This window comes from Symphalangus syndactylus, chromosome 6, assembly GCF_028878055.3.
Source record: "Symphalangus syndactylus isolate Jambi chromosome 6, NHGRI_mSymSyn1-v2.1_pri, whole genome shotgun sequence".
Lineage (NCBI taxonomy): Eukaryota > Metazoa > Chordata > Mammalia > Primates > Hylobatidae > Symphalangus > Symphalangus syndactylus.
The window spans coordinates 23,591,285-23,616,570 of record NC_072428.2 but is presented as its reverse complement, the minus strand read 5'-3'; the positions used below and the strand labels follow the sequence as shown (position 1 = coordinate 23,616,570).

Genomic DNA, 25,286 nt, shown 5'->3' with positions numbered 1-25,286 from the left:
ATCCCTGACTCATTTTATGAGGCCAGCATCATCCTGATACCAAAGTCTGGCAGAGACACAACAAAAAGAGAGAATTTTAGACCAATATCCCTGATGAACATCGAAGCGAAAATCCTCAATAAAATACTGGCAAACCAAATCCAGCAGCACATCAAAAAGCTTATCCACCACGATCAAGTCGGCTTCATCCCTGGGATGCAAGGCTGGTTCAACATACACAAATCAATAAACGTAATCCATCACATAAACAGAACCAATGACAAAAACCACATGATGATCTCAATAGATGCAGAAAAGGCCTTCGACAAAATTCAACAGCCCTTCATGCTAAAAACTCTCAATAAATTAGGTATTGATGGAACGCATCTCAAAATAATAAGAGCTATTTATGACAAAGCCACAGCCAATATCATACTGAATGGGCAAAAACTGGAAGCATTCCCTTTGAAAACTGGCACAAGACAGGGATGCCCTCTCTCACCATTCCTATTCAACATAGTGTTAGAAGTTCTGGCCAGGGCAATCAGGCAAGAGAAAGAAATAAAGGGTATTCAATTAGGAAAAGAGGAGGTCAAATTGTCCCTGTTTGCAGATGACATGATTGTGTACTTAGAAAACCCCATCATCTCAGCCCAAAATCTCCTTAAGCTGATAAGTAACTTCAGCAAAGTCTCAGGATACAAAATCAATGTGCAAAAATCACAAGCATTCCTATACACCAATAACAGATAGAGAGCCAAATCATGAGTGAACTCCCATTCACAACTGCTACAAAGAGAATAAAATACCTAGGAATCCAACTTACAAGGGATGTGAAGGACCTCTTCAAGGAGAACTACAAACCACTGCTCAACAAAATAAAAGAGGACACAAACAAATGGAAGAACATTCCATGCTCTTCCTTCCTGGGGGAGGGATAGCATTAGGAGAAATACCCAATTTAAATGATGAGTTAATGGGTGCAGCAAACCAACGTGGCACATGTTTACCTGTGTAACAAACCTGCACGTTGTGCACATGTACCTTAGAACTTAAAGTATAATAAAAAAATAAACAACTAAAAATATACTCTCTATATTATCCAGATAATTAAATATGTATGAATGACAACAAAACAATTTAAGAAGGAATGTTAAAAGAACAAAGTACTTAAGCAAGATGAACAAATTCTCTTACTGACAACTTTTTAGTAGGAAAAAAATGTAGTATTTTTCAAGATACACCAAGAAAAAAAACTAGGCAAAAGATATAAGTATGTCCAGTTCAAGAGACTAAAAAAAATTAGGTGCCTCATGTCACTAAGGCCATGACTGGATTTAATGTCACAAGTCATTCTACAAAGTGGTGTGCCGCAGTGTGTCCAGAGGCTAGAGAACCATGAAAGGGGGCTACCAAGGCTGGGAAGATGCAACTGTTGCTGTGAGTGACTTTCAAAGACCCTGATGCCTTGTGGTGCCCTTCTGAAACTCAAACAGTAACACAGAAGTGTTCTGTTTTGGAATTTATGGTGTATGATGTTTTTAAAACAGTTTGCTGTCCGGGTGCGGTGGCTCACGCCTGTAATCCCAGCACTTTGGGAAGCCAAGGTGGGTGGATCACTTGAGGTTAGGAGTTCAAGACCAGCCTGGCCAATATGGCAAAACCCCGTCTCTCCTAAAAATATAAAAATTAGCTGGGCATAGTGGCAGACACCTGTAATCCCAGCTACACAGGAGGCTGAGGCAGGAGAATCGCTTGAACCCAGGAGGTAGAAGTTGCAATAAGCCGAGATCGCACCACTGCACTCCAGCCTGGGCAACACAGTGAGACTCCATCTCAAAAAAAAAAAAAAAAAAAGAGCTTGTCTACAGCTGGTTTCCATGCCTGAACTGTTGTGCTTGGCAAGTTGCATAGCTGGAAATCAAATGTTCAATCCTACCTTGGCTCCAATTTAACAGTTGGTGCTCTGTGGAGTGAGTTGAATGTGTTGAGGCTTTTCAGTTTCACTTGTGGTAAAGGCGTTAGCATTTTCCATTTCTATGCAGATTTCTTTGAAGCAGAATTGATTGCCTCTTTCTTCTCTGCCTTCACAGAAGGTAGAGTTTCTTTCAAACTTCACTGAGACATCAGTTGCTTTTTGGCAATGTCCCTTACCGTGATTATTAACTATAAGTGTGTGGCTTGAGTTTAAAAGTTTTACTTGTTTGTTGCATTGATGTTCCCATGTAGTAATTTTTAGTTTGGTTGCAAAAAAAAAAAACCCTGGGCTGAAGTAAGTGTTTAAGTTGTTTTTTTTTTTTAACTAGTCCCAGATTTAAAAATATGATAAAATTGAAACTTGAAAAAATGAAAAGAAAAACAGGAGTTTTTACATTAGCTACAATAGTCATTTCTGTTTTCTCAATTCTAAAATTTTATTTTTAATTTTTCCAAATCATAAGAAAAAACGTTTAGCTACTAGTATCATTTTAAACTGGATATGTGAGGTATGGTTAGAATCACTAAATTTTATAGCTATGTAAACTTCAAATAGTAAACTTGGACCTTTATTTCTTGTTTCATCAGCTTGAAAGATTATTCCTGGATTATCAACCTCAGCTTCTTGCTACATCATTATTTTTGTATTAACAAACTTAATAACATTTAAGTCTTATTTGGTAACCATAATTAAGTTTTCTATGCTTCATTTATAGGTTAATTCTAAAAATGAAAACCAACAGTGTTTACATTAATACAATCAACATAGGTATCATTTAATGCATGAGTCTAACAGGGTACTAATACAACATTTCCTTCTATATAGGTCCAGTGTGCTACTTGAAGAACTATTTTATTATGATCAGGACCTAAGTATCTTCTTTTTTTTTATTATGATCAAGACTTAAATATCTTTTTTTTTTTTTTTTTTGAGACAGGGTCTCACTCTGTCACCCAGGCTGGAGTGCAGTGGCGCAATCACAGCTCAAAGCAGCCTCAACCTTCTGGGTTCAAGCGATTCTCCTACCTCAGCCTCCCATGTAGCCTGGAGCTACAGGCATGCACCACCATATCCGGCTAATTTTTGTATATATTTTTTTTTTGTACAGACGCGGTTTTGCCATGTTGCCCAGGCTGGTCTTGAACTCCTGGGCTCAAGCAATCCATCCGCCCAAAATGCCGGGATTACAGGCATGAGCCACCATGCCCGGCCTCTTCTCTTCTTATACTCTATCAATTGCTCAGAACCATCCCAAATTTTAACTTGCTTTATATCTTTCTCATACAGTTATGTTTTCCCTAGAGTTTCTGATCACTACTTTTTTGTTGATAAAAAACACAAGGATTTTTTTTTTTTTGAGAGTGTAGTGGCCTGATCACGGCTCACAGCAGCCTTGACCTTGTGGGCTCAAGCAATTCTTCCACCTCAGCCTCCTGAGTAGCTAAGACTACAGATGCTCACCACCACACCCAGCTGATTTTTTTTTACAATTTTTTATAGAGACAGGATCTCTCTATGTTGCCCAGGCTGGTCTCGAACTCATGGGTTTATGCAATCTTCCAGTCTCAGCCTCCCAAAATGCTGGGATTACAAGCGTGAGCCACCACTACCCAGCCTAGGATGTATGTTAACATTTTTCCATACTTTTCTTTGTGTTTATACATACACATACTTTTTGTTTTTTTCTGAACTATCTGAAAGTAAGTTGCAGCTAATAGGTGATTTTACCCTAAATACTTCATCATACATTTTCTAAGAATAAGAACTTTCTTTTATATGATCATAATATTATACCTAGGATAATATTATACCTATGATATTATTATATTATTATATTATACCTAGGATAATAATTCAATAACATAATCTAATATATAGTCACATTCAAATATCCCAATTGTCCTCTCCAATTTTTTATAGCTGGTTTTATTCTTGACCCAGGATCCAGTGAAAGTTCACATATTACAGCACTTGGTTGTTATACCTCTTTATTCTTTTTTTTTGAGATGGAGTCTTGCTCTGTCGCCCAGGCTGGAGTACAGTGATGTGATCTCTGCTCACTGCAACCTCTGCCTCCCAGATTCAAGCGATTCTCCTGCCTCAGCCTCCTGAGCAGCTGGGACTAGAGGCGCCCGCCACGATGCCTGGCTAATTTTTGTATTTTTAGTAGAGACGGGGTTTCACCATGTTGGCCAGGCTGGTCTCCAACTCCTGACTTCATGTGATCTGCCGCCTTGGTCTATATTATTTTAATCAAAAGTAGCTCCCCTTTCTTTTTTCATGACACTTAAGTTTTTTTTTGTTTTGTTTTGGTTTTAACTTTTAGGTTCAGGGGTACATATGCAGGTCTGTTATATAGGTAAATTGCATGTCACGGGGGTTGGTTGTACAGATGATTTCATCACCCAGGTAATAAGCACAGAACCCAATACGTCCTTTTTCGATCCTCACCTTCCTCCCATCCTCCACGCTCAAGTAGGCCCCAGTGTCTGTTGTTTCCTTGTTTAACACTGAAGTTTGTTTTTTTTTTTTTTGAGACGGAGTCTCGCTCTGTTGCCCAGGCTGGAGTGCAGTGTCAAGATCTCGGCTCACTGCAAGCTCCGCCTCCCGGGTTCACGCCATTCTCCTGCCTCAGCCTCCCAAGTAGCTGGGACTACAGGCGCCCACCACCACGCCTGGCTAATTTTTTGTATTTTTAATAGAGACGGGGTTTCACCGTGTTAGCCAGGATGGTCTCGATCTCCTGACCTTGTGATCCACCTGCCTCGGCCTCCCAAAGTACTAGGATTACAGGCGTGAGCCACCGCGCCCAGCCAACACTGAAGTTTTTTTCAGTCCAGCCTAGATGTCTTATAGAATGTGCCACACATTGTGATTGTGTCTAATTGTTTCATCATCATTAGATTTCAAATAATATTTTTGGCAAGAAAATTACATAGGTGAAGTTCTGTCCTCCTTATTGCATAACAACAGTGATCCACGGAAAAGCTGTTTCATTATTAACATTGCTAGACTCGATCATTCGATTAAAGTGGTGACCTTCAGGATCCTTCTAATGTAAAAATATATTTTGCCCTTTGTAATTAATGTTATCTGTTTGAAATGGCATGAATATCATCTTCCCAACAATCATCATTTCACTAGTTACTTCATTTTACTTTTTGTCTTCCCCACTAGACTAAGCTTCACAAGGGCAGAGATTTTTGTCTTGTTTATCATTGCTGTATCCTCAATGCTGAGAAAAGTGTTTGCACATAGTAGACCCTCAGTATATACTAAATGAATCATCATTAGTTAAATACTTCTGTATTCTCTAAGAGACTATGAACAACTTAAGGGCAAAGGTAATGTTTTCTTAGTTTTTGTATTTGCAGAAAATAAGCACAGTACTTAGCACATAGCAAAAATTCAATGCTATTTTAATTTTTAAGGACCATGGGTAAATCAGTCACAATATATATGCCTTACTCATTTTCCTTATGTATAAAATGTTAAAAATGTATCTATTTAACTATATTAATAAGATATACGAAAAATCATTTTAATATTTCTTTTTAAAATAAAATATGGTAAAGCAAAACTAAATTTAAAACAAGGCTCTCAGGAAAAAGTATTAAATTATGTAATATATTAGATACAAACTTTTGTCATCTTTGCTTTGTAGCTTACATATCTAAAGGCATTTTACTGATAACAATGCTAAAATACCAAACTACTTTTTAAACAATACGTAGTTATTTTTACCTGTAGTGCTTTTAATGTTTCCTTCAATCCTTCTATTTCTTTTTCCTTTATTTCTGTAGCAAGTTGATATTTTCCCTTTAAGTAAAAAACTGTATTTCAATACTTTCCAATGTAAATAATAATACAAAGGGTAAAATATAAGAGCTCAAGAACCCCTTAAGTAAAAAACTGTATTTCAATAATATCCAATGTAAATAATAATACAAAGGGTAAAATATAAAAGCTCAAGAACCAAAACCTCAATGATAGACTGGATTAAGAAAATATGGCACATATACACCACGGAATACTATGCAGCCATAAAAAATGATGAGTTCATGTCCTTTGTAGGGACATGGATGAAGCTGGAAACCATCATTCTCAGCAAACTATCGCAAGGACAAAAAACCAAACACCGCATGTTCTCACTCATAGGTGGGAATTGAACAATGAGAACACTTGGACACAGAAGAGGAACATCACACACCGGGGCCTGTTGTGGGGTGGGGGGAGAGGAGAGGGATAGCATTAGGAGATATACCTAATGTTAAATGATATGGGTGCAGCACACCAACATGGCACATGTACATATATGTAACAAACCTGCACGTTGTGCACATGTACCCTAGAACTTAAATTAAAAAAAAAAAAAAAAAAAATATATATATATATATATATATATATATAAACCAAAGTCTCTACTTTAAACCAAATATTTCACAGGCTTTAACCTTCTATCTGTACTACAAATTACATTTCTAATGATTTCAAAATATAAAATTACAATAAGGCCTTTATATGGTTACAATTATCATGAAATAGAATGTCTTATTATAATGACAAATCATTTTATCAGTAGAGCATCCTACCTGAGAACTTGCAGATACTTTATAATTATTTAATTCATACAACTAGAATAAATATATTCTAATTAATAAGATACAGGTGGCATTTGTCTAATGAATACAAAAATATGGGAGAATTTTTTACAGAAGACCTTTGGCTAAAAATAAACTATAAGTGATTATTATTATTAATGGTATGTTCATTGATATAATAAAAAATGTATTAACTATTAAATAGCTAGAGAAAATATTTAGTGTCAGATAAATTTCTAGGTTTGTTGAAGCTTTATCCCCTTTGCCAATTGGTCTGCACCCAGTTGCAAGTCATTTCCATATTTTTTAAAGACAGTAATTCCATTGAAAAAGCACTAAAAACATATCATGGTTAACAGAAACACTGCAGTTGAATGGGAAGAACATTAATTTGGGGCCTGAAGAGGTCTGGGTTCTAGTCCCAATTTTGCCACTTCAAAGTGAGACCTTTGGGAAGTCATTTAATCTTGTTAGGCCTCTGTATTCTGAACTGTAAAATGATGGAAGTGAAGTAACATGATTATCTTGGGTCCTTTCTAAGATTTTAAGCAGTTAACCATCTCTATTAGTTTGTTACTAATGCTCTTTTCTCTTATGGTAAACAATGGATAATAAAAGTCATTTAGCTATGTTTTAAATTATTTTGTAAAAATAAATACTTTTTAATAGACAGGAAATTAAAAAAATTATAAATACCTTTTCTTCTTCCAGGGCACACATCTTTATCTGCAACTGATAAACAATTTTAAAAATTAAAGGGATCACTGTTAACAGTGATCTATACTGGACACTGAGACTAAAGAAACACTTTACACATCTATATTGTTTGAAATGGAAATAATGTGAATATGTTATTTTCAGATTCAGAAAATAAATAATAATGATATAAAATGAGAAAAAAGCCAGTCACTAAAGTAAATGAACTATTTATTTATTTATTTGAGATGAGGTCTTGCTATGTTGCCCAGGCTATACTCCAACTCCAGGGCCCAAGGGATCTTCCCGCCTCAGTCTCCCAAGTAGCTGAGACTAGAGCACACACCACCACACCCAGTTCAAAACTAGCAATTTAATCACACTGATTAGAGATACCAATTATCCTTGAAAGTTTTGTTTTTTTCCTCCAGAAATTTTTCTTAAATATCTGAATATTTTGCCATCCACTCCTAAATCACAGCTTGTATCATTTTCCAAAGGTACAATTTTGTAAATCAGTATCATTTGTATTATCATTGACAGTATTTATGTTCAAAAATTTTTTTAACTCATGTGCAGCCTAACAAATTATGACCTGTTTAAAAAAATAATTACATTTTAAAGGCCAGGCATGGTAGTTCATGCCTGTAATCCCAATACTTTGGGAAGCTGAGGCGAGAGAATTGCTTGAGCCCAAGAGTTTGAGACCAGCCTGGGCAATGTAGTGAGACTTCCTTGACAAAAAACTTTAAAAAAAAATTTTTTTAAGCACCTGTAGTCCCAGCTACCTGGAAGGTGGGAGGATCGTTTGAGCCCTGGAGTTGGAGATTGCAGTGAGCTGAGATCACGCTACTGCACTCTAGCCTGGGCTACAGGGTGAGACTATCTCTAAATAAATAAATAAATAAAATGACATTTTAAAACAGAAAAACTAAAGTCCACACACCAAAGGAAAATTATGAAATATTCTAAGCAACACAAGGGTATTAGGCAAAATTTTCAAGAAATGAAATTTTTCTTTGAAACTTCCCTATTTCCTTTTTCACACTCCTCACATTCAAGATCCCCCTCTTTTAAAAAATACACACACACACAAAGAAAAAAACAAAGAACCCAAGAGCACTTTCTCCTCTACCCTTCAGATATCTGAGTATCCTTATCTTGCCCAAAGTCCTTTGTGACAGCAGAGATGTGGACTTGCTCTTTCCTAGAGAATACTATGCTACACTTTCGGCTTTTGCTTCAGTTAAAACTCCCATAACCTTGGTTAGGCCTATCTCAGATTAAAGGAAGAAAGTCTGCCATTTGCTTAAAAAAATTAACACATCTACACACACCTGTATTACAAAGACGAAGATAAAAATAGGAAAGGAAAAAGGAAGAAAAAATAATGATGTGAGATAGAGATAAGGAAACTTTCAGAGGATATTTTATATGAGCACGTTTTCTCAAACTATTATAATATTCTCTTACTAGGAACTGAAGAGAAATTTTAGTCAAGAAGAGCTACAGAATTCAAATGAGCTGAAGGTACGTACAGTGATTCATTTCTTGATTTTTTTCTCATTTTTGTACTACTATTTCTTAGTTACTGATTATTGATATTTATGGAGCTACAGTGCATAATAATCATCTCTTCTAATCCTTGACATCTCCCTACTTGCATCTCAGATTTTGATCATAACATTATAACTCTGCTTGGGTAAAGGGGTACTATGGAAGAGGCAAGAGCCTAGGAAGTTCTAATAAAAGAAAGGAAAGGGGAGAGAAAGAACAACAACACACACATCCCATTCACCTAAATTACTTAGGACAGATGAAAATATATCTCCATCTCCAAGAAAATAGTTTTCCCAATTTCCCTCAACAAATTTGTGCTACTACTTTACATTCTATTGTCAGTTGTGATTAAAAATGATTTTATTCATTTCCTACTTCTCATAATACCTTGTTCTCCTTTTTGTCTTTGGTGACTATAGAGAACAGCTTACCATAATATTCACGGGATGGGGAGGAAATGCAATATTTAAAATGGCAGTGTTTGTCTATCCTTATGAAATTACCTGCTTTTTAAAAACTGCCATCGCTTCCTTGTGTTGCTCTGCCAATGTTTCCTTTTGATTCTGAAGAGTTTCCTGTTTTAAATATTATGACAAGTTAAAACACAAATTCTAGCAACTCTCTTTCAGCTTTAAATCTTAACTAGGTTCACAACTTAAAGTCAACCATACCTTCTACATATATTATTTTGTGTTCCTGGAATGCAACTTTAAACCAATTTTATGATTATTTTTTGAGACAGGGTCTCACTCTGTTGCCCAGGCTGGAATGCAGTGGCACAATCACAGCACACTGCAGCCTCAACCTTCCTGGGCTCAGGTGATTCTCCTGCCTCAGCCTCTCCAGTAGCTGGGATTACAGATGTCTGCCACCACGCCCGGCTAATTTTTGCACTTTTTGTAAAGACGGGGTTTTGCCATGTTGCCCAGGCTAGTCTCAAACTCCTGGACTCAAGCAATCCACCACTTCGACCTCCCAAAATGCTGAGATTACAGGCATGAGCCACTGTACCCAGCCCAATTTTATAATTTTTTAATTGTCATAGAATCATCATATAAAAATTTTTGCTTCCTGTTGCATTTTTGTGAAAAAAAAAAAAAAAAAAAAAAACACATTGCTTCTAAAATTTTTAAACTTTGGACATTATTTGCTCCAAAGCTTTCTTCAAGAAAAGTATCTTTTAACCAAAAGTAATTAAAATTAACAAATTAACAGTCCTAGTATACAAGCAGACTGTTAGAGTTTCAAAAACAATGATAACAACAACAACAAAAACCAGTTTTATCATCTAAGCAGAAATGCTTACCTGGCAACATATATACCTTTAAGTTCACTGGAATAATTTTTCACAAACCAAAACTACCACAGAGAATTTCTGAAAAAAATCTACATATGATTCCATTTATTTTTTTCTCCTTCTCCCACCTTTTTGGTGGAAGTTGCATGTTCTGTTCTTTCTATTCTAGATGACTTTAACATTCTTCTTCTATTTTTATCAAAGCTAATAATTCTCATCATTTAAAAATTAGGTCTAAAAGTGGCAACCACTTTCAAATTTTTCTGTTGTTTGCTCCAGATTTCTAAATAATACATTGAGTTAGCAATTTTAAAAGTTTATCTTTTGACCTCTTATTGATGAAAACAGTGGCCCATCTGGTGCCACCACTGTGAGGATGCCAGCTGCAGCAAGGGAGGTTCAGCCAGGGCTACGGCTCTGCGAAGTCAGTGGGGGCTGGGAACAGGTGATCCCAGCAGAAGCCCTGTGCCCTACTAAGTTGGCGGGGCAGGAGCCCATGCTCCCAGGTGCAGCTACAGCTGCCCAGCCACAGCTCTAAACTCAAGTATCCCTGCACTCTGCATTCTCTGTGTGGTGGGGGGCAGGTAGGGGAAGCCCCCTTGAAGCTGAAGTTTAAGGTACCTGTTTCCACTCCCTGGCCTCTCCCTGCTCTCCATGTCTGCTCCACAGAGCAACTTTGGAGCAACTCCATGGAGCAAAGTTGTGGACATGTCCTGATAGCCGAGCCTGGGCACTGTCGCAACCAGGACAGGTATGCGCACACTCAGGGCAGCGCTGACGTGCCAGACCCTGGCTGCCTTGGCCCCCTCTGGAAGCTGCTTCTGAAGGTGAAACTTAGGGCACCAATGAGCACAGAATGGAGGCCAGAGGGCTGAGGATGGCTCGGTGCGAGCCCACAGATGCCCCTTGGGATGGACAGCCAGGGCACTACAGACAGCGTGTTGATGGTGACAGGAGGTGCTCCTGGCAGGAAGGGATGTCCCCAGTGAAAACCCACCTTCAAACCAGGGATGGCCTGAAGCCTGGGGACCAGGGCTGTCAGTTTTGGGTGAAGTGGTGGCAGAGGAGTGAGAACTTCCTTGATGCCTTTGGCCAATCAAGTGGTATTTTCTGGGCCCACCCATGAGCCAATAAGCACACACTTCCTCCACTCTGAGCCGATAAAAACCCTGGACTCAGCCAGACTCAGACACTCATCTGCACTACCTGCCTGCAGAAAGGAGCTGCCCACTTCAGGTCTCCTCTCCACTGAGAACTGTTTGGTTACCCAATAAAGCTCTTCTCTGCCTTGCTAACCCTCCAGTTGTCAGTATAACCTCATTCTTCCTGGACATGGGACAAGAACTCAGAACCCACCAGACGGCAGGAGCAAAAGAAGCTGTAACACTTTCCTGGTGGGCTTCCCAAGCTGCAGGTGGGAGCTAAAGGGGCTGTAACGCTATAGCTCTCCCAGCCTCTGCCAGTGCTGGGTGGCCGCACCATTCAACGGGAAACAGCAGTGGGGCTAGGCCAGCCCAGGAGCTGCAGGCTGAAGCAGGGCAGCAGGACTGAAACAGCTGTAACACAAACAGGCTGAAACACACCCCACTGCTTGCCACACTGCAGGTGACTAGAGGAAGAGAAGAACTGGAGCCCTTCTGCAAGCCCAGACCTAGGGCTCCCCAAGCAAGAGCTGTGAGTGGTGGTAACACCCTCTTTGGGGCTCTGTGGTTGCTAGTGTCTCCAAGCTTTTGGGCACCACCATGTTCCCCTCATCCAGACACTGGTGCCTGCAGTGGAAGCCGCTTGCAGTATGTCTGGTCCAGTCACAGCCTCATACAGAGCTGGCACCTGTGCCAGCACCTGGAGCTGCCTGCCCTGCCGCAGCAGCCGGCATGCCTGGCTGTGTGCAGCAGCCGGACCCCACACTTGCTTGCTCACACACCCCTCGCCACTGTGTGCCTGGCTTGCTCTTGGCAGGCATGGGATCTGGGCCAGTATCGCAAGCCAAGCGCAGCCTGCCAGGTCAAGTGAATGGAACAAGTCCAGCGGGTGCGAGCAAAACTCAAGCAGAGGCACTGCCAGCCACAGAGCTTTCTGGCTTGTGAAGTGACACCCAAAGGATCCTGTGACTCTATTATGATAGTTGGAAGTTTAACTTTCTTATATAGCTATTATCCCACAGCTCCTCCTCTATTCTTCCAACAGAGTTATATCAAAATTGGCTTAAATTGATAGTCAGCATTTATACTGTTATGACTATGTAATTATTATGCAATATTGAGCCACATAGTATGCCATGATTACATTTTTATTCTCATACAACTTTGTTTTTCTGCAGTTAGTAATTAAAAATATTTTAATTCCCATAGCTAATTTTAAAAAATAATACCGTCTGTACCCAGATCTATATCAGCTGAAAAAAAAAAAAAACTGAATGAAAAAGGCAAAGTGAGAACATCCCAAGAATGACTTAGGAAGTCTCAAACCATTTAGGAAACCAGGCAGATTTAGAAAAACCGTAGATGTTTGACTAAATCTTTCAGAGGCTATCCCCAAAGTTCTTCCTGTGAAAATAACGGTGACTCTAACCACATCTGCAAGGAAAGAAGGAAAGAATGAGTCCACTGGAGACTTCAGGGATAGGTTCCTTGAGGAGTAGATTCTGAAGATGTGGCTTCCAGCTCTTTCCTCACTTTTTGTGAACAGCCTTAAACACAGAAGCAGGGAATTTAATATGTAACAAATTTGTAATGGGAAATAGCTCTACTACTAGATCTACAAATCCACATCTTAAAAAAAAGGCTTAGAACACAAATAAAATAAACGAATGGCTTCACAAATAAAATAACTAAATGCTCCCACTGCAGTCATCAAGCACTAGAGGAGAGTGCCTCTTGGTAAAGACATGTATAAATACTTACACGCAGAAAGTACATTAGAAAAATAATTGTCATGGTCTAGCTAAGAAAATAAAGGAAAAAATCAGTGGGCAAATCAGTGACACTGCTATGGGGAGAAATCATGTATTCAACTTCTCATTTTATTCTCAAACTTGCAAAGAGAAATTTCTCTAAATATTAAAAGTAACCTCTCCCTTGGAGTCAATGAGCTACTCAGATAGGGTTATGTCAAATAATCCACAGATATTCTCCCTGTTTCAGCCTGTTAACCGCTAACCTCGGTTCCGCAAAATGAGAAATATTATTTTCCTTTACGACATCATGCCCATCCAATTAAAAGATAGGGATCTATTATGTAAACAGAATTGCAAAATTAAGTTCTCTCCTGTTTTTTTTTTTTTTCCTTTTTTTCCCCCTCAGATCCCTGATGACTTTCCTGTTCATAATCAGATCGTAGCTAATTTGGATGTTGACTTACTGGTAACTTTATGTATGATCAAACCAAATTGAAGATCTCCATGAAGTGGCACTTTGTGGGAAAAAAGTTTTACTGATATTGGCAATAAGGTTCAGTGCCACCCATCTAAACCTCTACCTAAGTTTACAAAATACCTCTAAAACCAGATGCTAAAGAAGAACTAAAGCCAATAGTCCAAAGGCCTAATAGAGAAAAGATGAGTCATACCTTATGAGTATGACTGGTATAAAAACAGTCACAGTAAAAATGAGTCAGTCTTTAAACACTATTGTTTCCCAGTCAAAAAACCCAATGAATGAGGATAAAGATTTGTTCAAGACCTTAACACCATAAATAAAATAAATATTTTACCCACTTCTTTGTATTACTGAGCCCAAGTAATATGTTATCTTCAGTGCTACCCAAAGTTACTTTTTTTTTTTTTTTTTTTTTTTTTTTTACCACTATAGATATGTGTTGTGCTTTCTACAGTGTCCCTTTAGATCAAGATAGTCAACACCTATTTGTTTTTTCCTGAGAAAGTCAAAAATTTACCTGGATAGTGATGCCTCAGGGATTTACTGAGGAACCTTAAGGATATTAAATTTCCCTGTAACACTACACTTGTATAATATGGGGACAAGTTTTTGCTACGTTCTAAAGATGTGGAGAGTTGTAAGACTGATTCCATTTATCAACTTACTCTTTTAGCAAGGTCATGAGAATTCCAAAAAATGTTTAGAAGTTTGTCAGAAAAAAGCACATTATTTACGGTACGATTAATATCAAGGGGGTAAATGTATCACTCCTGATGAATTATAAACCATTCAGTACTTTCCAAGGCTGGTTACTAAGAGACAATTAAGAATTTTTCTGGGTTTCACTGGCTGCTTCAGACAACAGGTTCCAAATATTTCTGAAATCACCCCACCTCTATATAACTTACATGCTCAATAATGGAACATCTCCCTCAGGAACTTAAACATGAACAAGAATTTTGTGGCTTAAAAATAACTTTGGGTTCTTGTCATGAAGTCTTTGCCTAAGCCAATGTCTAGAAGGGTTTTTCCAGAATTTTTATGGTTATTCTAGAATTTGTATAGTTTCAGGTCTTAGATTTAAGCCTTTGATCCATCTTGAGTTTATTTTTGTTAAGGTGAGAGATGAGGTTCTAGCTTCATTCTTTTACATGTGGCTTGCCAATTATCCCAGCACCACTTGTTGAAAAGGATGTCCTTTCTCCACTTTATGTTTTCGTTTGCTTTGTCGGAGATCAGTTGGCTGTAAGTATTTGGGTTTATTTCTGGGTTCTCTATGCTGTTCCATTGATCTATGTGCCTATTTTTATACCAGTATCATGCTGTTTTGGTGACTATGGCCTTGTAGAATAGTTTGAAGTCAGGTAATGTGATGTCTCCAGATTTGTTTTTTTTGCTTAGTCTTGCTTTGGCTATACAGGCTCTTTTTTGGTTCCATATGAGTTTTAAAATTAGTTTTTCTAGTTCTGTTAAGAATAATGCTGGTATTTTTAAGGAAATTGCATTGAATTTGTAGATTGCTTTTGGCAATGTGGTCATTTTCACACTATTGATTCTAGTCATCCATGAGCATGGGATGTGTTTCCATTTATTTATGTCATCTGTGATTTCTTTCAGTGGTGTTTTGTAGTTTTCCTTGTAGAGGTCTTCCATCTCCTTGGTTAGGTATATTCCTACGTTTTTTTGGTTGTTGTTTGTTTTGCAGCTATTGTAAAAGGGGTTAAGTTTTTAATTTGATTCTCAGCTTGATTGCTATTGGTGTAAAGCACAGCTACTGATTTGTGTACATTAATTTTGTATCCTGAAACTCTGTTGAATTGATTTGCCAGTTCTAGGAGCTTTTTGGATGAGTCTTTAGGGTTTCTAGGTATATGATCATACGATCCACAAACAGCGACAGTTTGACTTTCTCTTTACCAATTTGTATGCCCTTTGTTTCTTTTGTCTGATTGCTCTGGCTAGGACTTCTAGTATTATGTTGAATAGAAGTAGTGAAAGTGGGCATCCTTGTCTTGTTTCAGTTCTCAGAGGGAATGTTTTCAACTTCTCCCCGTATAATGTTGGCTGTGGGTTTGTCATAGATGGCTTTTATTACCTTAAGGTATGTCCCTTCTATGATGATTTTGCTGAGGGTTTTAATCATAAAGGGATGCTGGATTTTGCCAAATACTTTTTCTGTGTCTATTGAGATGATCACGTGATTTTTCTTTTAAATTCTGTTTATGTGATATATAACATTTATTGACTTACGTCTGTTAAACCATCTCTGCATTCCTTGTATGAAACCTACTTGATCATGGTGGATTATCTTTTTGATATGCTGTTGGATTTGTTTTTTGTTTGTTTTTGAGATGGAGTCTTACTCTGTTGCCCAGGCTAGAGTGCAGTAATGTGATCTTGGCTCACTGCAACCTCCACCTCCCAGGTTCAAGCAATTCCTGTCTCAGCCTCCTGAGTAGCTGGGGCTGCAGGCGCCCACCACCAATCCTGGCTAATTGTTATATTTTTAGTAGAGATGGGGTGTTGCCATGTTGTCCAGGCTGGTCTTGATCTCCTGACCTCAGGTGATCCACCACCTTGGCCTCCCAAGGTGCTGGGATTACAGGTGTGAGCCACCGTGCACAGCCTGCTGTTGGATTTGGATCACTAGTATTTTGTTGAGGATTTCTGCATCTATGTTCATCAGGGATATTGGTCTGTAGGTTTTTTGTTGTTGTTGTTGTTGTTATGTCCTTGCCTGGTTTTGGTATTAGGGTGATACTGGCTTCATAGAATGATTAAGGGAGGATTCCCTCTTTCTCTTTTGAAATAGTGTCAGCAGGATTGGTACCAATACTTTGAATGTCTGACAGAATTCAGCTGTGAATCCTAGACTTTTTTTGTTGACAATTTTTTTATTACCACTTCAATCTCACTGCTTGTTATTGGTCTGTTCCGAGTTTCTATATCTTCCTGGTTTAATCTAGCGGGTTTGTATATTTCCAGGAATTTATCCATCTCCTCTAGGTTTTCTAGTTTATGCACATAAAGGTGTTCATAGCAGCCTTGAATGATCTTTTGTATTTCTGTGGTATCAGTTGTAGTATCCCGTTTCATTTCTAGTTGAGCTTATTTGGATCATCTCTCTTTTCTTGGTTAATCTCACTAATCAATTTTATTTATCTTTCCAAAGAATCAGCTTTTGTTTCATTTATCTTTTATATTGTTTTTCTTGTTTCAATTTCACTTAGTTCTGTTCTGATCTTTGTTATTTCTTTTCCTCTGCTGGGTTTGGATTGTTCTTGTTTCTCCAGTTCCGTGAGGTGTGACCCTAGATTGTCTGTATGTGCTCTTTCAGACTTTTTGATATAGGCACTTAATGCTATGAAGTTTCCTCTTAGCACCACTTTTGCTGTATCCCAGAGGTTTTGATAGGTTGTGTCACTAACTTCATTCAGTTCAAAGAATTTTTAAATTTCCATCTTGATTTCATCATTGACCCAATGATCATTCAGGAGCCGGTTATTTAATTTCCATGTATTTGTATGGTTTTGAGGGTTCCTTTTGGAGTTGATTTCCAATTTTATTCTACTGTGGTCTGACAGAGTACTTAATATAATTTTGATTTTCTTAAACTTACTGAGACTTGTTTTGTGGCCTATCATATGGTCTTTCTTGGAGAATGTTCCATGTACTGATTAACAGAATGCATATTCTGCCGTTGTTGGGTAGAATGTTCTGTAAATATACGATAAGTCCATTTGTTCTAGGGTATAGTTTAAGTCCATTGTTTCTTTGCTGACTTTCTCTCTGGATGATCTGTCTAGCACTGTCAGTAGAGTATTAAAGTCCTCCACTATTATTGTGTTGCCATCTATCTCATGACCAAGAACCCAAAACAAATGCAACAAAAATGAAGATGAATAGATGGGACTTAATTAAACTAAAAAGATTCTGCACAGCAAAAGAAATAATCAGCAGAGTTAACAGACAACCCACACAGTGGGAGAAAATCTTCACAATCTATACATCTGACAAAGGACGATATCCAGAGTCTTAAAAAAAAGATATACAAATGGGCCAAGAAGCATATGGGAAAATGCTCAACATCAGCAATGATCAGGGAAATGCAAATCAAAACCACAATGTGATACCACCTTACTCCTGCAAGAATGGCCATAATCAAAGAATCAAAAAATAATAGATGTTGGTGTGGAGGTGGTAAAAGGGAATACTTTTAAACTGCTTGTAGGAATGTAAACTAGTACAACCACAATGGAAAATAGTGTGAAGATTCCTTAAAAAACTAAAAGTAGATCTACCATTTGATCCAGCAATCCCACTACTAGGTATCGACCCAGAGGAAAAGACGTCATTATACAAAAAAGATACTTGTACATCCATGTTTATAGCAGCACAATTTGTAACTGCAAAAATATGGAACCAGTCCAAATGCCCATCAATCAACAAGTAGATAAAGAAAATATGGTATACATATACCACAGAATACTACTTAGCCATAAAAAGGAATGCAATAATGGCATTCGCAGCAACCTGGATGAAATTGGAGACTTTATGCTAAGTGAAGTAACTCTGGAATGGAAAACCAAATATCGTATGTTCTCACTCATAAGAGGGAGCTAAGCTATGAGCACACAAAGGCCTAAGAATAATACATTGGACTTTGGGGAATCAGGTGAAAGGCTGGGAGAGGGGTGAGGGATAAAAGAATACACACTAGGTACAGTGTACACTGTTTGGGTGATGGGTGCACCAAAATCTTGGACATGACCACTAAAGAACTTATTCATGTAACTAAACACTACCTGCTCCCTAAAAACCTATTGAAGAAAACAAAAACTTTAACAGTGCCCCTTTCTGGGTCTTCCGATTGTCATAAAGCTTTCTACCTATTTGTACCTCAGCAGTGTAGACAAGCCCTTAATGCTGTAACAGAATACCATGGGAGTCATCAGGATCTAATTGTTTATTACAGTCTTCCCTTCGACCTAGTGGCAAAAGCCAACTCCTTATCAAGGGCAGTATTAGCAGCTGACAAACTAGTAGAGGCTTCTACTAATGTGGTTTAAGGATCTATTTAGACTTCATGGTACCTCACGCTGTGCAATCCTTGTTATTTACTAAAAACACATTTCTCAGCAAGCAGGTTCACCTCCTATGAACTTTTATTACTTTCTCCCCCACACATTTCCACCCAGTGCTATAATACCTGAAAGTCTACTAACAGGAAGACAAATACCACATGATCTCACTTATATATGAAACCTAAAAAAGTCAAACTTATACAAGTTGAGAGTAGAATAGTGGTTACAAGAAGCTAGGGAGATGGAGGCCTGGGGTAGAGGGAAGGGAGATGTTGATCAAGGGTACAAAGTTCCAGTTAGATGGAAAGAATAAGTTTGAGATCTACTGTACAGCATGTAGTAAGCATAGTTAATAATAATGTATATTTTAAAATTGGTAAAAGTAGATTTTAAATATTCTCACTATAAAAAAATAAGCATTGAAGTGATGGATATGTTAATTAGTTTGATATAACCATTCCACAACATATACATACACAGGTATATCAAAACATCACATTGTAGCCCATATATACAATATTTATTTTTCAATTAAAATAAAGATCTAAATAAAAAGAGGCATGAAAATTGAAAAAGAAAAACTCATTGCTTATTTCTCTTTAATTTTTAATTTGCACAAACTATACAATAATACTATTTGACAATTGCCCCCTAAAATTGCCAATAAGTCTGTCATATAATCTTAGCTAAGCTTACATATATGTACATGTATATACTAATTTACTTTTTATGTGTTATTCATTATAAATATGTATATATACATTGTTCATTTTATATATAGCATATATAAATGCTTGAATAGAAACACGTTAAAATGCTTTTATATCTTAATGAAAAAAATATACTAATGTAGTAAAGAGATGGGGATTGGACAGAGCACCTACCAAACTTTCTTTCAAGAAATATTTTGATAATCAATAACTTCCTATATAAAGTATATCTCTTTGATCTCTATTTCTAATAAGTGTTACTCATAGACAAGTTTAACAAAAAGCCTGGTATTGTTTTTCCATTACCCAAAGAAAGGGAAATCCATGACGATTTAGTCTCTGTCTAAGCAATAACTGTGCTTCAGACAGATTTATTAGAAACTTCCCCCAGATTAAATTTACATGTAATCTTGTTTGATGATAGGTCATTTTTTGAAAGTGAAATGGAAAAAATATCAGGCAGAATATACTGCAACAGTCTCAACTGACCCCTAAATCATGACTCCTTACCAGAGGTTAAACCAACCCAGATGACAGAACTTATTCTACTCAGCAAAGCTTGCCAGTTGTCAAGACATTAGAGAGTTAACATTAATAGCAGCTATGCCTTTGGTGTAGTCCATGATTTTGGAATACTGTAAAAGTAATTATGGTTTCTGATCTCAGTAGGAATCCCAATTTCAAGTAGTCAACCATTTTAAGTGTTCTAATGCTTCCTTAGGGGATGGTTATCATAAAGCCACACTGAAAGGGATAACGTTAAGGCTAGAGGAAATATCCTAGCTAATCTTTATGACATACAGTCCTGGCCCCCATGATATCCAAAAAGCCAAATCTTTGAAGAAATTTAAAAAGGCTGTTTTGGAATGCCTACAACTGGCTCCAGAGTCTGAAGAAAAAACATAATAATAAATTACAAAAAGAAAATCTCTTTCAGGACAGACACTTGGTGGCACCAGAGGACCTCAATGGAACTTTGTAAAAATTTTATAGGAAATTACCCCTCAGAGCAAGGACAAACTGAACATTATATTCAATTAGCATTGGTGGTGAAATTTTACTAAAATTGCCAAGGATGTCTCTGGTGTACAGCTGCCATTAGCACTGTCTTGGTAAAACTGTTATCCTTGTAAATCCAAGCCTTAGAGTCTCTATAAACACTTTCAAATGGATTTCCTAAAATTAACCCCTAGAACAGGTTCTGAATATGTTCATCATTGCTTCCATCTTCTCAGGATGAACTAAAATTTCTTGCCAGAGAGCTACAGTTCTGTGAGTAGAAAAACAAATTACTTGATTTTGTGTTTCCAACCTGAGGATCTCGAGGGACAGGGTTACTCAATTTACTGGGACTGTCATTAGAGAAGTTTGCAAAACCTTGTCATTTATTTAGAAATTCATTGCCCCCATCATCCTCAAACTTGAAGAAAAGTAGAGAGGACTAATGGCACACTGTATCTGACACTCTTAAACTTCCATGACCAAGAAGGTTACCTCTAACTCATAACACCATGAAGTCCATACTCCCCTATATTCATTGGCTTTTACCATATAAACTTGTTAAGAGTTTGCCCTATGAAGTTGGCTACTTCTCCCCTGATTTTGGACATTTCTTTACTTCAGGCAAATGTGGCAAAGTACTCCAAGGGACTAATGCAATATGTTTCAGAGTCTTATCACAAACAGATAAAAGTTGCTTTTCTTCTATATGACCAAAAGCTCAGAGGTAGTGTCTTCTAGAAATGACCTGAGAGAAAAAACAAACATCCTGAAACCATGTTGGAAATAATCCTACCAAGAACTGCTAGCACAGTAGCTAAACCCCCGGGGAATAGATCCTTGAATTCATGTCTCCCAGATGAACAGACACTAGGTTTCACTAATACATGGAATGCCATTCCATCAAGAAATTTAAATCTACGGAGTCTTGAGAAAGCTTCAGAAGCAGACATATTCAGAAAGAAACAGCTACCATTCAAGAGGTATGGATCAAGACAGCCTCTACACAAGACCTACAGAGTCTGTTTTTATATGGCCTGTGAGCCAGGAATGGTTCTTACATTTTTAATGGGTTAAAAAGAAAAATAAAAAAATAACATTTCAAATCACCTGAATATTGTATAAAATATAAATCTTAGTGTCCATAACATTTTATAGGAACACAGCCATGCTGATTCATGTAAGTACTGTCCATGGCTGCTTTTACACTATAACAACAGAGTTGAATGGTTGTGACAGAGACCATACCGTCCACAAAGCCTGAAATATTTACTATACGGCTCTGTACATAAAAAGCCTGCTAACACCCTACCTAGATAATCAGAGCTAAAGATTGCAATGCTTTTATTTGCAGGCTTTTGTTCTTTATTTTCTGAGGTACTTTCTTTCCCCTTTCTTAATCCAGCCCCTTAAGTGAGTAAAAACATATTATTTATTGACCATGATGGTTTCAAAGGTCCTTATTCTTAATATTGCTCTCTACATTCTTGGCCACTCTATGGTGTGAGTCCAATTACTAATGGAAATTTTTGATTTGGGGATGGCCTCTGTTCTCTTGGTTTAATACAGGTATTCCTGGTTGCTGGCTTAAAAGTGATCTACAAGTTCTGATAATAAACTTTTCCTTAGTGTTTTTCCACGTTGGTGTGTTCAGAAGTGTAACTTCTGGAGTCTTAAGTACTGTTGCATAGCCACTGTCCTATAAAATGATCCAACAAATTATGATCCAACAAAAGGAAAAATTGATACACACACACACACACACACACATCACCAGAAACCACCTACATGCCATCATGACTCTTCATCAAGCAGCATAAATCTTGATTGATCACATCCTAAATAATAATGGTTTATTTTATTTTCCAGCTCAGGTTGAAGAACCAAAAGGGGACTGAGAACTGAAACCACCTGCATCAATACAACAGAGATATTCAGAGTAAGAACTGAGAATACCTGTGTCAACACAACTTAGTTTTTGTTCCAGGAAACCTTTGCCCAGTAAATATAAGACTATAAAAACCAATAAATTATATCACTGTTTGTTTCGGGCAACTGCTGCAAAACAACTTATCTGAGACAATAGTTTATTTGGGTAAACACCTGGTTTATCAAACAACTATTTATTCTCGAGAGTAGCTTCAAGAGCCTCAATGTTGCCACATTCACAATCCTAAAATACTACATTACAAAATTTGCCCAATCCCCATCAATATCCTCCCTTAAAAGATCTCCCTAAATCTATTTGCACCTAGACCCTATAACCCTCTACATAGTCCAATACTGATTTGCACCTTTTGAAATACTAAGACTCTGTAAAAGTAGTGTTTTCACTTACTGCAATGAGTTTCAATAAACACACCTGCTTTATTAACAAGTTGTTTGGTGATGTTTGAGGCAATGCAACCAGGCAGTTCTAATTTACACTGCTAACAACATATGAAAGTTCTTGTTTTTCTAAAAGTTGGTAAAGGTAGGAATCTGGCTTTTTCTTCAGATGGAATCCAGCTTTAATACCATTTCTTGAATAATCTGTTATTCCCCACTGATTTAAAGGCCACTGTTAACATTCACTAAATTATCTTATGTATTTGGATCTATTTCTAGATTCTGTTGTGTTCTACTAAATAACTATGTATACTGCACCAAGCTATTTTAATTATGACAGCTTTATATTATGTTTAAGAATCAAGTATGACTATTTCATTCCTTTCTTTTTAAATTTCCCAGCCACTCTTGTATGTTTATTTCCACATAAACCTTAGAATAAGCTTAAGTACCCAAAATATGTTGACATTCTAAATTGGATTTATTTATTTATTTTTAGAGACAGAGCCTCGCTCTGCACCCAGGCTGGAGTGCAATGGCACAAACATAGCTCACTACAGCCTCAAACTCCTGGGCTCAAGTGATCCTCCCACCTCAGCCTCCCAAGGAGCTAGGACTACAGGCACACACCACCACATCCTGCTAATATATGTATTTTTTAATAGAGACAAGGTCTCACTATGTTGCCCAGGCTGGTCTTGATCTCCTGGCTTCAAGTAACCCTCCTGCCTTGGCCTACCAAAGTGCTGGGATTACAGGCGTGAGCCACTGCAGTTGGTCATTAAATTGGGTTCATTAAACTTACCTTAAGGACCGTGATAACTTTATGCTGTTAGCTCTATACAAAAACAAGATATAACTTTACGTTTTAAAATCTGCTTGAAATTAGTTGTACTTAGTATTTACCTATTCTTTCCCTCCATATTCTTTCCCTCCACAGATAGGTCTGTTTCAGACTTGTCCTTCATATAATTCAACCCTGATCTTACTCCCACAATCTGCACACCCTTTGGATCTGTCTAGCCTCGAAATTCCAATTATTTCTAGTTTGGTCTATCCACTATCACCTGACTTCTGATTCTGATGTCACCCCCAATTCCTGTTTCAATATTACCAAACAATGAGAACAGAAATCAGCATAATTACACTTTCAGGTTTTAGTTGTTAAGATTACTCTGATGGAACAGCATGAGAAGCACTATCATAAATGCTTCAATACAGATAAAACTATGGAGAAAATAGGAGCTGCTACTATTTTTTAATATTTAGTTGCATTATGTAATAACACCCTGGGAAAATATGGTACTAGTTATGAGGTTTCATTGCTTTCAAAATATTCTCACTCCCCTATAACACACAATGTGTTTCTCAGATATAAAATTGTTTTCAGAGTTATTCACAGTGCCGTATCAAAAAGCTGAACAAAATTCTTATTCTCAGTTTTCTGGAAGCCTAAATGTTACCAACAGTTTTAGTTGGGATTTTCTTGAGATTTTATCTAAAATAATCCACTAACCCCTGAATATGTTAGAAAATTTAAAAATTAACTTGACAATAAGGATTAGAATACATTTTAAAATAGATGCTATAAATACTAATCTGAGAGAAAAAAAATACTCACTTTATTAGTTAGCTTTCGTACTGCTATAAAGAACTGCCCAAGACTGGGTAATTTATAATAGAAAGAGGTTTAATTGACTCACAGTTCAGCATGTCTGCGGAGGCCTCAGGAAACTTACAATCATGATGGAAGGCGAAGTGGAAGCAAGGCACCTTCTTTACAAGGTGACAGAAAGAAGAAGTGCTGAGCAAAGAGGGAAGAACCCCTTATAAAACTATTAGATCTCACGAGAACTATCAGGAGAACAGCATGGGGAAACCGCCCAAATGATTCAATTGCCTCCACCTTGTCTCTCCCTTGACACGTGGGGGTTATGGGGATTACAATTCAAGATGAGATTTGGCTGGGACACAAAGCCTAACCATATCACTCACCTTTTGCCATTTAAGTTCCTGTGTCTCCACAATAATTTTACCAATCTGCTCTTCATAATGAATTTCTGCTTCCTAAGTCAAAAAGAAAAAGAAAAGTGCTATAAAAATAAAGACTTTAAAACTTCCAGTTTCAGCTCTTTCTGGAGAGATGGAGAAATAGCATACTCCCACCTTTACAACAAGAAAAAGAAAAGTGCTATAAAAATAAAGACTTTAAAACTTCCAGTTTCAGCTCTTTCTGGAGAGATATAGAAATAGCATACTCCCACCTTTACAACAAGAAAAAAATCTGGACAAACTGCAAATTAAATAGACAAGTCCATCATAGAACTGAGGTCCCACATCAATCAAGTACCCAAAATCTGGATAGAGACAGGTGCCTAGAGAAACAGAACCCTGACATTTGCTTACCTGGGACACAAGCTACTGAGGACTGGTAAGAAGCTTCAATGAAAAGTCCTTAATAAATTGCTAAAGGTAGAATGTAGGCTACTGTAAAAATATGAATCCCTTGAAATAGGGAGATTTATACTTTCTAGCAGGCTTTTCTTCTAGGAAACCCACCAGGTGCTTACAGAAAAGGTTGAGAAAAATCCTATAAAAGTTTTCCCCTGCAGCACTGGCTATATAGGGGAAGAGAAGTCACAAACCATCTTCCCTATTTCCTCTACAGATCAAAACC

The 25,286-nt window shown here is 37.4% G+C and overlaps 1 protein-coding gene across 2 annotated transcripts in view; it reads right to left on the bottom strand.

The window, feature by feature from the left end:
- The window catches only part of CCDC73 (coiled-coil domain containing 73), a 183,270-nt gene that overhangs the window by 91,862 nt on the left and 66,122 nt on the right, over positions 1 to 25,286 (bottom strand). For both annotated transcript variants that reach the window (XM_055282001.2, XM_055282000.2), the window contains 4 exons: positions 24,605 to 24,676; positions 9,318 to 9,389; positions 7,255 to 7,290; positions 5,702 to 5,776 (listed from right to left, as the gene is read on the bottom strand). In XM_055282001.2, coding sequence (XP_055137976.2) covers positions 5,702 to 5,776; positions 7,255 to 7,290; positions 9,318 to 9,389; positions 24,605 to 24,676 — 255 coding nt within the window. The remainder of the gene's footprint in view (positions 1 to 5,701; positions 5,777 to 7,254; positions 7,291 to 9,317; positions 9,390 to 24,604; positions 24,677 to 25,286) is intronic.